This window comes from Nomascus leucogenys, chromosome 20 (genome assembly GCF_006542625.1).
Source record: "Nomascus leucogenys isolate Asia chromosome 20, Asia_NLE_v1, whole genome shotgun sequence".
NCBI classification, from domain to species: Eukaryota; Metazoa; Chordata; class Mammalia; order Primates; family Hylobatidae; genus Nomascus; species Nomascus leucogenys.
Window position 1 is genome coordinate 59,518,116 of NC_044400.1, and position 15,109 is coordinate 59,533,224.

Below are 15,109 nucleotides of genomic sequence, written 5' to 3' on the forward strand. Positions count from 1 at the left end.
AATGAACTAAGGTGAATAGAAGGAACAATTATAGCTCAAGGGCCATGAGCAGTATATAAAGCTCTTAGGGGATACTAAGGAGGAAAAGATGCCTGGTTTGGGAAGCTTGGGACAGCCTTCATGATAGAAGTAATGGATGATGTGGTCTTGAAGGATGGGTGGAATTTCCACTTAGCCAGGCAGGGAACAGCATTTATGGTGTAGGGAATTGCAGGAACAAAAGCAAAGAGATAGGAAAATTCTAAGTGAGTCTACAAAATATTATGCCATGTGGGTAAAACTTGAGAGGGATATATAATGAAACCAAAGAGGTGCTACTTTATGGAATTTTGAATGGCAGATTATGCATTTGTGAAGCAGTGGGGAGCCATCAATAGTTTTTTATTTAATTTATGAAGCAGTGGGGAGCCATTGATCATTTTGGAGAGAGTAGTGACATGACAGAGCCTGTTTCTAAGATGCTTAATCAAACAGCTGTGTATGGTGAATAGAAGGGAGAGCCTGAAAAGGGAGTTAGTTCAAAAGGAGCCGAGCATTTGAATGGAAGATGTGGCATGAGTCAGCAGTGTGGCTTTTCTCTTCTTTTATCATGTAATCATTGATATGTATGAAGTATATATGATACACACATAACCTCCAAAGCATGACAATAAAATAAACAGCTGTAAAGCTACCACTCTACTTAAAAAAATAAACATGGCCAGTGCTGGTGAAGCCCCTGCTGTCCCTCCCAGATTAAATCCCATCCTACCCCCAGTACCCAGAAGTAACCATCATCCTAGCTTCTTGTTGATCTGCCCTTTGCCCTCTTTATATTTTTGCTATATATGGATATATTCCTAAGAAATGGATTTAGTTTGGCTTATTTCTGACCTTTATATGATTATAATTATTTTATATAATATCTAATTCTTCAACTGCTTTTTTTTTACTTAACATTATGCTCCTAAGATTCACACATCTTGCTGGGCATGGTGGTGCATGCCTGTACTCCCAGCACTTTGGGAGGCCAAGGCAGGTGGATCATTTGAGGTCAGGAGTTTGAGACCAGCCTGACCAACATGGTGAAACCCCATCTCGACTAAAATACAAAAATTAGCTGGGTGTGATGGTATGCACCTGTAATCTCAGCTACTCGGGAGGCTGAGGCAGGAGAATTGCTTGAACCCAGGAGGTGGAGGTTGCAGTGAGCTGAGACTGAGCCACTGCATTCCAGCCTGGGCAACAGATCAAGACTCCCTCTCAAAAATAAATAAATAAATAAATAAATAGAAATAAGATTCACACATTTTGATGCATGTACCTGTAGATCATTCATATGCACTGCTGTAATAGATCACAATTTATTTCCCAATTCTCTTGCTAATGAATATTTGGGTTCTCTTTCTTTTTCCTCCTTTCTTTTCTTTTTTTTCTTTTCCTTCCTTTCTTTTCTTTCCTTTTTTTCTTTTCTTTTTTTTCTCTTTTCCTTTCCTTTTCCCTTCTGCCTTGCCTTGCCTTGCCTTTTCTTTCCTTTGTTTTTTAAGAGCAATGCAGCCATGAGCATTTTTTGTGTATCTCATAGGGCACATAGAAAGAGTCACTCTAGAATATAAACTTAGGAGTGGGGACTCTGGGTCATAGGGGAACATGTTCAACTTAGGAGTGGGGACTCTGGGTCATAGGGGAACATGTTCAACTTACAAGACAATGTCAATTGTTTTCCTAAGTGGTTTTACCAATTTACTCTCTTGCCCACCATATATAAATTTCTATTTCTCCATATCTTTGCTAATCTTGATACAGAAGCTAATTATTTTTAAAGGTATGTCTCAGTCTGGATTTGAAGCCTCTTAGTATCAACAGAAAGAAACGTTTTGTATCTATTACAATGGGGAAATCTTTTTCAAAATATATTTGGGACAAAGTGCTTCCATCCATTCCTGCTCTCCAAGCTTTCAAGCCCTCCTCAGGGGTTAAATAGGAAATGTATGTTTGTTGGCCTCCTCACAGTCCAACATAACATTTTTTTGGTACCATCTATTCTGCTGTAATAGAACTAAATCATCCATCAATGTCCCAGTCCCTCCCCTTTTTTCCTTTTTGTGTGAGTGAATTTATTCTAGAAGTTATTTTCAAATTACATGTGTCAGTTTGATGAGCTTGTGCTTTTCTATGTTGTTCCAAGATTTATATGGGATAGTTTAAAAGAGGAGCATGATTAAGAAAAGGGCTTTTTGCTGTATCGGCATAATACAGAAGATAATGTTGTCACGCCTGAGGCTGTCCTCGGACACTCGAAGAAGTTAGCCAAGGAGAGACCAGCTGTCATGTTTCATTTCTCTCTGCCTTACCCCTACATGTGTTTTATCTATTTTATCTGCAAGCTACGTGTTTTATAGTCCTTTGTCTTAAATATACCAAAAATACTTAACCCAGGAGGTTAGCCAGATTATAGTGGGCTTGAGGCAAGGCAAGTAAGCATACGTAGCTCCAGGTGAAAGAAATTCACCTTTTTGCAATAGAGCTGGGGTCCTGAATTCCACTGAGACCCCAGGAATTTTTTTTTTCATCTTTATAGTCTGAGCTGATTCAGGCATTGGCAGAAAAGAGCACATGCAAAATAATATAATTGTGGAGAAACTGCTCAGGGGTACTCAAATTTATAATTCACAGCAAGCAGCCAAAGGATTGATTATTAAGATGTATCATTATGAAAGTTCTAGAAATGCATGTGCTGGGTCTGAAAGGAGGATAGCAAATGTGTCCTTAAATTCTTTCTTTTCTCTCAATCCCTTCCACTCTGCACCCATTCCCCTCTCCCTGTCAAAATGACTGTCTAGGGGACAATTTTACTTGAGTGCATTGGAAATAAAGCTTGAAGCTCTAGTTGACTTCCTAAAGCTTGAAGAAATTCAAGGAAGGACAATAGTTTTGCAGCTTGTCTTTGGGTTTCCTGCAATTAAAAAATGCTGAGTAAATGTTTGTTCTATGAATATAAGTGTAGAAATGTCTGGAATTAATACTTTCAGATAGCGACTGTTGAAACACAAGTAAGAGCAAAGTGCTAGAAGGCTAAATGTGGTCAGGGTTTCTGCAGAGGCCTTGTCTCAGAAGTTTTAATAAGCTGTTGAAACACAGTTAAGCAAGAGCAAAGTGCTGGAAGGCTAAATGTGGACAGGGTTTCTGCAGAGGGATTGTCTCAGAAGTTTTAATAAGCTGAAGAAGTCTGGTCTTGAGTGGCCAGCTCCCACCTAGGGCTCACTGCTCAGTAGATGTGAACACGGATGGTGGTGGTACAGGCATTGGGTGATTGATTGTGCAAGATGAAAGATAGAGGTGGGTTTCTTTTTTTCTTTTTTTGAGATAAAGTCTTGCTCTGTTGCCCAGGCCATAGTACAGTGGTGCAATCTTGGCTCACTGCAACCTCCGCCTCCTGGGTTCAAATGATTCTCCTGCCTCAGCCTCCCAAGTAGCTGGGATTACAGGTGCCCACCACCAAGTCCAGCTAATTTTTGTGTTTTTAGTAGAGACAGGGTTTCACAATGTTGGCCAGGCTGGTCTTGAACTCCTGACCTCAAGTGATCTACCTGCCTCGGCCTCCCAAAGTGCTAGGATTACAGGCATGAGCCACTGTGCTCGGCCCAGAGGTAGATTTCTGTTCAGTGCTTCTATAGATATCACATACCTTTTTAGACATCTGTTTCTGATGGATTTCAGTGTTTCCTCAATGGAAACGCTTGAGAATTCTATGACATTTCCTCCTGCTTTACACAATGATTGGACAATAGAAGTCTATAAAACTTGTTCTTCCCTTCCTTCCCCACCACCAGATCACTTTAGACACAAGATATTATCTTTATAAAGCTTATCATTGTGAATGTTCTTGGAGAGAGTATCAACCTCCATTTCCCCCACCCATTCTGACAACCAGCCTATTGGTTTCTGCTGTTAAGAAAAAATTCTTTTTTTTTTTAGAGAGACAGAGTCTGGCTCTATCACCCAGGCTGCAGTGCAGTGGCGCAATCTCGGCTCACTGCAACCTCCGCCTTTCGTGTTTGAGGGATTCTCCTGCTTCAGCCTCCCGAGTAGCTAGGATTACAGGCATGCACCACCATGCCAAGCTAATTTTTTTGTGTTTTAGTAGAGACAGGGTTTCTACTGTTGTCCAGGCTGGTCTTGAACTCCAGAGGTCAAGCGATCCTGCCGCCTCACCCTCCCAAAGTTCTGGGATTACAGGCATGAGCAACCACACACCTGGCCAGAAATAAAAAACCTCATTTTGTTACATTTTAGTAAACACGAGCCAATCCCAGCCAGTTATGGTTAGAGGGCACTGGCCCAATATTTGACCTTGGTTTGCAGGTCTACACTGTCTCCTTTCCTCATCAATCCCTGGTGGAAACTGAGACACCAGTGCAGGCGGAGTGTCTCTGAAGAAACTGGAGAATTCTAAGACCTTAGGAAGAGGACCTTGTGTCAGAATGAGGGGGACTTTCTGCTGGACCTCCCTTGCATGCCCTCTGTCTGGGGCCTTGGGTCTGCTCTGAGGATTCTTGTAGCCAAACATAGATTTTGCAGGCTATGTTAGCTAATCCCTAAGCATCCTTTGGGCTGTTGTTGCAGCTGCACTTGGGGGCTTGTTATCTGGCTTGCCTCTGCAAGGGACACTGCTTAGCTGACCTTGTCTCTCTTTAGCCTGAGTCATGGCTAATTAGTCAGCTGCCTTAGGTATCTCAGAGCCTGCGAATTGGCTCACTCAGCAGCCACGTGGCCTGTGACCTGCAGCATGTCTGACTGAAGGTCTAACTATCCTAATTTGATCCCCAGCACCTCTCGGTCTCCAAGGGATTGCCTGCCAGGAGCTGCTTTTAGCAGTTTAGAAAAGATGATTTCAGAATCTGCTTCCCTTACTCCCCCTCACCCAAACTTTCCCCACTGTTTCCTAAACCAGTTCCTAGGTGGAGCTAAAATTAAGAGAGAGTTATTAATATCAACTCCTTAAAATGAAAAATAAGCTTTAAGAAACTGCTTCTGGTTAAAATAGAGTTTTACTCTTAAGCTAGGTAACGTATAAAAAATTGAGGAAATCAGATAAGTAAAAAGAATAGAATAAAAATTACCTGCATTCTCACCACCCAGAAATAAGTATTGTTAGCATTTTGGTGATAATTTTTAGGGTTTTTTTTTTCTCTGCCTATTTGTGTCTGCATGTGTATGTGTGTGCATGTGTGTGTTCAGTTATATTTTTGTTTTGCAAAAATAGGATGCATTGTTTTATACTCTGCTTTTTTTTTCACTGAATGGAAATTTTTGCATAAATATTTTGCTATGTTTTTGAATACCCTTCTACACATCATTTTAATGGCCACGTCTGAAAATGGCTGCACTATGGGTTAACGTCACTAGTCTCTGATTTTCAGACATTTGTTTTCAGTTTTTTGTGGCTGTTCATATAAACAGTTCTACCATGAACTCCGTGGCAACAGAATCTTTGCACATATCTCTGATTGTTTCTTTAGAATAAACCCCCCAAGGGAGAACTGTAGGGCCACATGGTATGTACGTTCTTAAGACTCCTCCCGCCTGTCCTTCCAGAATCGTTGAATTAATTGGCCCTCAAGCTGGCAGTAGTTGTAGAGTATATCCATTTCCCCAAGCCTTTGCCATTATTCCAAATATGAATCTTGTACCAATCTTTCAACAGATGAAAAGTGGTCACTCGTTGTTTTGTGATTATTCGATTGCTAGTGGTGTCAAACGTTTCTTTTCTCATGTGTGTTTTGGCCATTGATATATCAAGTCCCTTGTAAACTGCTTTCCTTTGCCAAACTTCTAATGCACAACAAAAGCTCAGCTTTAATTAAGCTCGTTCAGAATCCTAAGCCCTATAAAGCCTTTCATAAAACAGAGGACTCCAAAGCACAGGGGTTTTTCTTAACACCATTTATCTCCTCTAAGCGAGGATGGAAGAAGGATTCAAGAACGGAAGGCTAGTAGACAACTCCCCAGCCAACATCCGACATGCCCTTCAGCCAGTAGAGGTAGCTGTTGCATCAACTAGCTCCCCAGCCTTATCTGTGAGTTCAGCCTTTAAGATAGAAAATAAATCAGTGCATGCAGTATTTTTAACAATATTTACTTAAAAAAAAAACTCATGATTTTGTGGTTTTTTTAAAAAACTGCTTATTTTGTGCCCTCTTGTGTTTGAATATAAAGCTCTCTGTGAATATTAGTAAGAGCCACTATATGAAATTTATTATTAATCATCTATTTTTAGGCATGAAGCTTTGCTGTATTATGTTTTAGCAGCAGAAACTGGAATTGAAGTGTCACAGACAAATTTAGCACACATCTGTGAGGAGAGGCCAGTAAGTAAATGTATTCTTCTCAGAGTACAAGCTCTGAGGTTAAGGATAGTGAATTGGGTTTTATGGAGGCAACGTTGGTCACTTGGCAGAAATATTAATGAATTAACTTTTTCTTCCCTTTACCCCTCAGGACCTGGCCAGGAGATACTTGGGTGTTAACTGTGTTTGGAGATACTATAATTTCTCTGTTTTTCAAATCGATGCTCCTTCCTTTGGTATGTATAGAAAAACGGTGCAAAATTGAAGCATTAGGGGTTTTTAATCTTTAGTAACAGGGAACATCTGACAGCTTTGTGTGAAGTGAGGTCTTTCCAAATAATTAGAAAAGAAAGTGAAAAATCTCTGCTATTAGGATTGCTAAACTCTGCTCTCAGCCTCACACAATGCACTGCTCCTCGGCCATTGTCCCATGGAGTGCTTGGACCCAGCATTTCTTATTTTTTAAATTTTTATCTTTTGAGACAGTCTCGCTATGTTCCCCAGGCTGGAGTGCAGTGGAATGATCTGGGCTCTGTGCAACCTCCACCTCCCAAGTTCAGGTGATTCTCCTGCCCAAGTAGCTGGGATTTCAGGCACCCACGACCACGCCCAGCTAATTTTTGTATTTTTAAGTAGGCACAGGTTTTCACCATGTTGGCCAGGCTGGTCTCAAACTCCTGACCTCAGGTGATCCACCCGCCTTGGCCTCCCAAAGTGCTGGGGTTACAGGCGTGAGCCACTGCACCTGGCCCCCAGCGTTTCTTCTGAGTCAATGAAAATGTAAAAGAGAACGCTATTATGGAGCGATTCTCTGGGCCAGTCATTTGTGCGGATTCCTCTGCTCTGCTCTGCAACCACAGTTCCTAGACTCCTCTACCCACGGACTTCTGATTCCTTTCAGGCAATGAGAGGCACTGGCAGAAGATTGCAGGATGGGAGAAGAAGTCCAAGTACTTCTCCCTTTCTCTCCCTGCTTTGGACTGTGTCTCTGGCAGTGGCTACATTTCCACGGTTCCAGCCCCTGCATGACAGCTCCACCCTCTTTGATCTCAACACCAGGCTCTGGGTCTCTGGTGACATCACAGACACCCTGTGGCCCCCAAGTCCTGGGGGTGATAGTAGCCTTCTAACTGCTGATTCCTGGGCTGCGTATTGTTTCCCATTTGCCTTTTCAGCTCTCCCAACACCCTAGTAACTACTTCCCCACGATGAAATTCCTCTTCTGAACCACATGAAATGGATTCTGTTTTCCTTATTGGACATTGACTAATACATACACCTTTTTTTTTGGTTTTTTTTTTTAAGATGGAGTCTTGCTCTGTCACCTAGACTGGAGTGCAATGGCACTATCACTGCAACCTCTGCCTCCCAGGTTCAAGTGATTCTCCTGCCTCAGCCTCCTGAGTAGATGGGATTATAGGAATGCACCACCACGCCTGGCTAATTTCTGTATTTTTTAGTAGAGATGGGGTTTCACCATGTTAGCCAGGCTGGTCTTGAACTCCTGACCTGCAGTGATCTGCACACCTCAGCCTCCAAAAGTGCTGGAATCACAGGTGTGAGCTACGGCACTCAGCTGATACATACACTCTTAAACACAAGTTTTTCTTCAGAGGAAAAATAAAATACATGGCTAAAGCAAAGAGTTACCAACAACAGACATCAAAGATGAACAGCAAAATTTCAGATGTGAAGTAAAGCACCCAAAACAACCTTGGCTGATTGGGCAGCAAGGTTGTAGACTGAGATTTAGCTATTCAGGAGAGCTACCTGGCCAAATAAGAAACTGTCTAGAGGCCAGGCGCAGTGGCTCACACCTATAATCCCAGCACCTTGGGAGGCTGAGGTGGGAGGATTGCTTGAGTCCAGGAGTTTGAGAGCAGCCAGGACAACATGGTGAAACCCCATCTCTATAAAAAATACAAAAATTAGCCGGGCGTGGTGGCATACTCCTGTAATCCCAGCTACGTGGGAGGCTGAGGTGGAAGGATCACTTGAGCCCAGGAAGTCAAGGCTGCAGTGAGCCCTGATCTCACCACTGTACTCCAGCCTGGGCGGTGGAGACCCTATCACAAAAAATTTAGAAAAAAAAGAAAAGAAAATATGTCTAGAAATAGGGATGCTCTGGGCAAAAAAGCCTTTTTGCTTGTTTCTCTCTTGACACATCAGGGAAACATAAAGATGTTCTGGGCCGGGCGCGGTGGCTCAAGCCTGTAATCCCAGCACTTTGGGAGGCCCAGGCGGGCGGATCACGAGGTCAGGAGATCAAGACCATCCTGGCTAACAGGGTGAAACCCCGTCTCTACTAAAAAATACAAAAAATTAGCCGGGCGTGTTGGCGGGTGCCTGTGGTCCCAGCTACTCGGGAGGCTGAGGCAGGAGAATGGCATGAACCCAGGAGGTGGAGGTTGCAGTGAGCCGAGATCGCGCCACCGCACTCCAGCCTGGGGGACAGAGAAAGACTCCGTCTCAAAAAAAAACAAAAAAAACAAAAAAAACATGTTCTGTATTCAGATACTAATAGGAAAAACTTGCAGTCATGTGAATGCGCCAATAATTTAAAATGTTGGTGTGAAAAAAAAACCCTTGACAAATGGATCTGTGCTTTATTTCCTGCAGCATATTTGAAGATGGGAGACCTTTACTACTATGGCCACCAAAACCAGTCACAAGACCTGGAGTTGTCTGTGCAGATGTACGCCCAAGCCGCCCTGGATGGAGACTCCCAGGTAAACAGCAACCACAACAAAAACCAGATCTTGGCCAGGTGCAGTTGGCTCACGCCTGTAATCCCAGCCCTTTGGGAGGCCAAGCGGGGCGGGTCGCTTGAGGTCAGGAATTCGGGACCAGCCTGAGCAACATGGCGAAACCCCATCTCTACAAAAATACAAAAATTAGATGCGTGTGGTGGTGCTCGCCTGTAGTCCCAGCTACTTGGGAGACTGAGGCAGGAGGATTGCTTGGGCCTGGCAAGTCAAGGCTGCAGCATGCCGTGATCACACCATTGCACTCCAGCCTGGGTGACAGAGCGAGACCCTGTCTCAGAAAAAAACTCAGCTCTTGGTGACATCCATTTGTGAACTTGCAAAACCAGAATTCTTCCTAACAGTCCTTTCAGTGTGCATACACTGCACAGTTTACAAAGCCATTGTTCATCCATTTTCACACACCCCTCAAACAATTCTATGAGGACACTAACCATAAGGGTGAGCCTTTATTAAACACCTACTGTGTCCCCCACGCCATTCTCACATAATCCCATGGGGGTGGGGATTATTATACCCTATTTATAATCAAAGGTAATGAACTGTTCAAGGCCAAATAATCAAATGGTAAGCAAAGTGCCTAGCTCCAAAACCTGGATCTTTGGCTCCAGACAGAAGGGTGTTTCTACCAAATTACATCAAACTCACTCATCAGGTAGAAACTCAAGAAATTAGAAGTGTGTCCACAATAGGAAGTGTTTTGCTTGTACTGTTGGCCTGTACTTCAGTGACAGAGTTTTTCTCCCAGTGACTTTTTTGGAAACTTCTTATTTGAAAATAATGTTAGATTTGCAGAAAAGTTGCAAAAAGAGTGAGAGTTTCTGTATACCCTTCATTCGGCTTCCCCTAATGTTCACATCTGACATAACCGCAACGCCATTGTCAAATTAAGATATTAATGTTGGGACAGTATTATTAACTACACTTCAGACTTCATGTAGATTTCACCAGTTTTTCCACTAATATCCTTCTTCTGTTCCAGGATTCAATCCAGGGTCCCACATTAGATTGAGCTGTATATTTCTTTCCAATCTTCTCCAATCTATGATAGTTCCTCAGTCTTTTCTCATCTTCATGACCCTTGATACTTGAAGAATGCTTGTTAGGTACCTTGTAGAATGTCTGTTGATTTGGGTCTGTCTTCTGTTTTCTCTTGAATACATTGAGGTTATACATTTTGGGCAAGAATTTTGCATATTATGATTATTACCATGCTGTTCTAACGATGATTCTCAATTTCCTTCTACATTTGCTACTTGGAATCCTCTTGTGAGGACATTAGAATCATTTTCATGATGGAGGTTTGGATAGTTGTTACCCTCTGCTGCAACGGATTTCTGGTGTTGTGCTTTACAGTCTGACCACTGAGCAAAAATTGAAAACTCATCCCTGTATCAATCTTTGGGGGGATTTTTTGTTGTTGCTGTTTTGTGAGGTTTTTTGAGACAGGGTTTTATTCTGGAACCCAAGCTGAAATGCAGTGGCACAATCTCAGCTCACTGCAGCCTCAATCAGCCCCAGGCTCAAGCGATCCTCCTACCTCAGCCTCCTAAGTAGCTGGGAACACAAGTGCATGTCCGGCTAATTTTTGTATTTTTTGTAGAGATGGGGTTTTGCCACGTTGCCCAGGCTGGGCTTGAACTCCTGGGCTCAAGTGATCTGCCCACCTTGGCCTCCCAAGGTACTGGGATTACAGGCATGAGCCACTGTGCCTGGCCAATCTTTTTTATTTTTATTTTTAAATGGAGGTACAACATCACAGTGGTCGTGTACCTGGGTTAAAATCCCACATCTCTCTCACTCCATAGCTCTTTGTCCATGGCGAGTCACTAAATCTCTGAATCTCTATTTGCTCATGTGTAAATGGGGGTAATGAGAGCATCTGCCTCATAGATTGTGAGGATTAAATGAGATGTTCAGTGTAAAGCTCTAAGCCCAATGCCAAGTACATTGAGTGGACGTGATCTAATCTGTTAACATTTCTTCTGAAAAGAAGGAGCTGCTAAAGACATTTGCTATAGAAATAAACTCCCTTAGGTCATATTTCCTGTCACTTAAAATTGGGCCTGGATTTTTTCTTTTTCAATTTCTATTTTTACTTTTTGGAAAGCCAATGTTACAAAAGCAATGAAGGATAATTTTTTCAAGAAAAATAAACCAAAGAATGCACTGATAATTCTATGGCAGGGGTTTTACTCCTTTATGTCTTCATGTTCCCTTGCAGTCCCTGCCCACAAGCAAATGTATCTGTCACGTTACCTATAGTGTGCCTGTCATTTTTTTTTTTTTTTTTTTTGAGATGGAGTCTCACTCTGTCACCAGGCTGGAGTGCAGTGGCGTGATCTCGGCTCACTGCAACCTCCGCATCCCAGGTTCAAGCGATTCTCCTGCCTCAGCCTCCTGAGTAGCTGGGACTACAGGCACGCCACCACACCCAGCTAATTTTTGTATTTTTAGTAGAGATGGGGTTTCGCCATGTTGGGCAGGATGGTCTTGATCTCTTGACCTCGTGATCCGCCCACCTTGGCCTCCCAAAGTGCTGGGATTAGAGGGGTGAGCACCGCGCCTGGCCACCTGTCACTTTTAAAATCTGTCTTATAATTTATTGTAGGACTGTGTGCGTTTTATTACATAGTCTCTAATTATTAACCCTAATAGCTGCCCATATTCTGTTGAGCTGGTACATTATAGTTTCTTAAGCTTTGCCTTATTGGTGGATGCTTATCCTTTTGTTTACTAACTTATTCATTGATTTGACACGTATTTATCTAGTCCTACCATGTCTTAGACAATGATTAGTGGTGGGGACATAAGATAAAAAGATAGATCATACTCTTGCCTATATGGGATTTATAGTCTACCAAGGAAGACTTGGAGGTGGTTTCCTCTTGTGTTGGAATTATAGATAGTGCTACAATGAATATTTTTATATTTCCATCTTTTCTCTTAGTTTGAATACTTTCCTTATAATCTGAGAAATACTATTATTGAGTCAGACAGTCTAAATGGTTTTATGAAGCCAGGCACAGTGGCTCATGCCTGTAATCCCAGTTCTTTGGGAGGCCAAGGCAGGCAGATCACTTGAAGTCAGCAGTTTGAGACCAGCCTGGCCAACATGGTGAAACTCCATCTCTACTAGAAATACAAAAATTAGCTGAGTGTGGTGGTGCACACCAGTAGTCCCAGCCACTTGGGAGGCTGAGGCAAGAGAATCTCTTGAACCTGGAAGGTGAAGGTTACAGTGAGCCGAGATCACCACACTCCAGCCTGGGCAACAGAGTGAGACTCCATCTCAAAAAATAGAAGTAAAAATAAATAAATAAATAAATAAATAAATAGTTTTATGACTACATGATAGCATGCTGCCATTTTGCTTTGTGAAAGGGCTTTCCATTTAATACCTCACCAATCAGTGGTTAAGTAGAGAAGGATGACCGAAATCTTACCAGCAACTGGATGCTTTCATGATTTAATTTTGCTAATTGAATAATGATATGTTGATACTTTCTTACTGTTTTTAACTTGCATTTACTTAATTACTAGTGATGATGGACACTTTTACATATACTTGTTTATGATAATTTGCTTTTCACATTTTCTTTTCTGTAAATTTTCTATTCTTATTCTTTGCCTGTTTATCTCTTGGAATTTTGACACTTTTTAAAATGTAAACCATAATTAGTTCTTTATATATTTATCTAGTAGATAATGAAGCTTAAGCTATTACATTGCATACAACTATTCCCCTACTCTATTTTCCCACTTATTTTAATCTTGGTATTATTCCACTGATTAGAGACTTTAAAATTTCATAAAGCCGGCCGGGCACGGTGGCTCAACCCTGTAGTCCCAGCACTTTGGGAGGCCAAGGTGGGCAGATCATCTGAGGTCAGAAGGTCGACACCAGCCTGGCTGACATGGAGAAACCCTGTCTCTACTAAAAATACAAAAATTAGCCAGGCATGGTTGTGGGCACCTGTAATCCCAGCTATTCAGGAGGCTGAGGCAGGAGAATCGCTTGAACCCGGGAGGCAGAGGATGCATTGAGTCGAGATCACACCATTGCACTCAAAAAAAAAATTCATAAAGCCATTTTTTTCTTTTCTCTTAATACCTCAAATTTTAAAGTGCCTTCCTTTCAAAGAGTGCAGAAGTAGTCTATTTCCTGCTGTTGTGTGAGTGTAAATGTGTGTGCGCATCTGAAAGATACTTAGTGCTCCATCTATTTAGAGGTTATTCTTGGCACCTTGGTGAAGTTTAAGATTTGAGATTCTGCACTCTGTCCTCTTGTGTTTGATGCCCCAGCTCTGCCACTTTCCAGCTGTGTAACCTTGGGCAAGTTGTTTAACCACTCTGTGCCTCAGTTTCCTCATCTGTAAAATAGGGAGGATAATACTACCTATATCAATTTGTTGTTATGAGGGTTAAATGAATAAATATAAAAAACAGAACAATGCCTCGCATATGGCAGGCACTCAAAATGTGAGCTGCTGGTATTTTTATCGTGATTGCTACATACTATGGTTGTGAAAGTCCTGCAGTATACAACCTGGTAAATGATGATTTTCACTTAGATTATCAGAGGCAACTAAGAGGCAGGGTCAGAGGGAAGATATAAGCCATTAGATGTGATCATGTCATTAGAGAAGTGCAAATCTAAACTGCAGTGAGACACCATCTCACACCAGTCAGAATGGTTATTATTAAAAAGTCAGAAAAGAACAGGTGCTGGTGAGGTTGCAAAGAGAAAGAGCACTTATACACTATTGGTGGGAGTGTAAATTAGTTCAACCATTGTGGAAAGCAGTGTAGCAATTCCTCAAAGGCCTAAGAACAGAACTCCCATTTGACCCAGCAATCTCATTACTGGGTATATATCCAAAGGAATGTAAATCGTTCTGTTATGAGGACACATGCACATCTATGTTCATTGCAGCACGATTCACAATAGCAAAGACATAGAATCAACCCAAATGCCCATCAACGGTAGACGGGATAAAGAAAATATGGTACATATACACCATGGAATACTATGCAGTCATAAAAAAGAATGACATCATGTCCTTTGCAGGAACATGGATGGAGCTGGAAGCCATTATCCTTAGCAAACTATGCAGGAGCAGAAAACCAAACACCCCATATTCTCACTTAGTGGGAGCTAAATGATGAGAACACATGGGCACATAGAAGGGAACAATAGACCTAAGACTACACCTAAGGGTGGAGGTTGGAAGGAGGGAGGATCAGGAAAAATAGCAAATAGGTATTAGGCTTAGTAGCTGGGTGACAAAATAATATGTACAACAAACCCCCATAACACGTAACAAAATAATCTATATGACAAACCTGTACATATAGCCCTAAAGTTGAAATAGAAGTTAAAAACAAAACACATAAAACATGAACCTGAGTTCTTTCAATGGCAACAATCCAGTTTAATTGGTCAAGTTCTAATGGTAAGTACCACATCGTTTTCTGCTTGTTTCTTAATCTGGCCACCTGCTCAGCTCGTGATGGAGGGTGTGCATTCTCCAGGTAGTGTAATAGTACCCATCCTTTATGAAGCATGTCTATGGTCGGGCCCTCTAACTGTGTTTATTTTATTGGATCCATATAGCCCAATAAGACAGGTCCTACCTCTAAGGATCAAGAACAAGGTGTCAGAGGAAGAGGTAGGTGAATATACCATAGTGGGAATCTGTACCAAGAGGAGTCACGAGAAGAGGTTTCTGCACCAGCCTAGGAAAGTTGAGATGAGTGCCCTTAGGTGATCCTGTGCAAGGGAGGCACCGCCTTGGGATGCCAGTCATTGGAAGCCACCCTAGCCACAGAAATATTTTGTCAGATTTCCAACAGGGCTATGGCAACCGAGGGCATAGTCTGTAGGCAATGGATGTGGCACAGTCTGTAGGCAATGGATGTGGCATAGTCTGTAGGCAATGGATGTGACATTCGACTCAGCATTCTTGTTTCATTTATGATACAAGGGCACGTTTTCCAGTAAGTTCTGTTTTG

General features: G+C 42.1%; 1 protein-coding gene across 3 annotated transcripts in view; it reads left to right on the plus strand.

The window, feature by feature from the left end:
• The window catches only part of SEL1L3 (SEL1L family member 3), a 141,634-nt gene that overhangs the window by 89,312 nt on the left and 37,213 nt on the right, over positions 1-15,109 (plus strand). For 2 of the 3 annotated variants that reach the window (XM_030801385.1, XM_003258550.4), the window contains exons 18-20: positions 6,260-6,350; positions 6,481-6,565; positions 8,949-9,058. In XM_030801385.1, coding sequence (XP_030657245.1) covers positions 6,260-6,350; positions 6,481-6,565; positions 8,949-9,058 — 286 coding nt within the window. The other variant, XM_030801386.1, reaches the window with a different exon arrangement.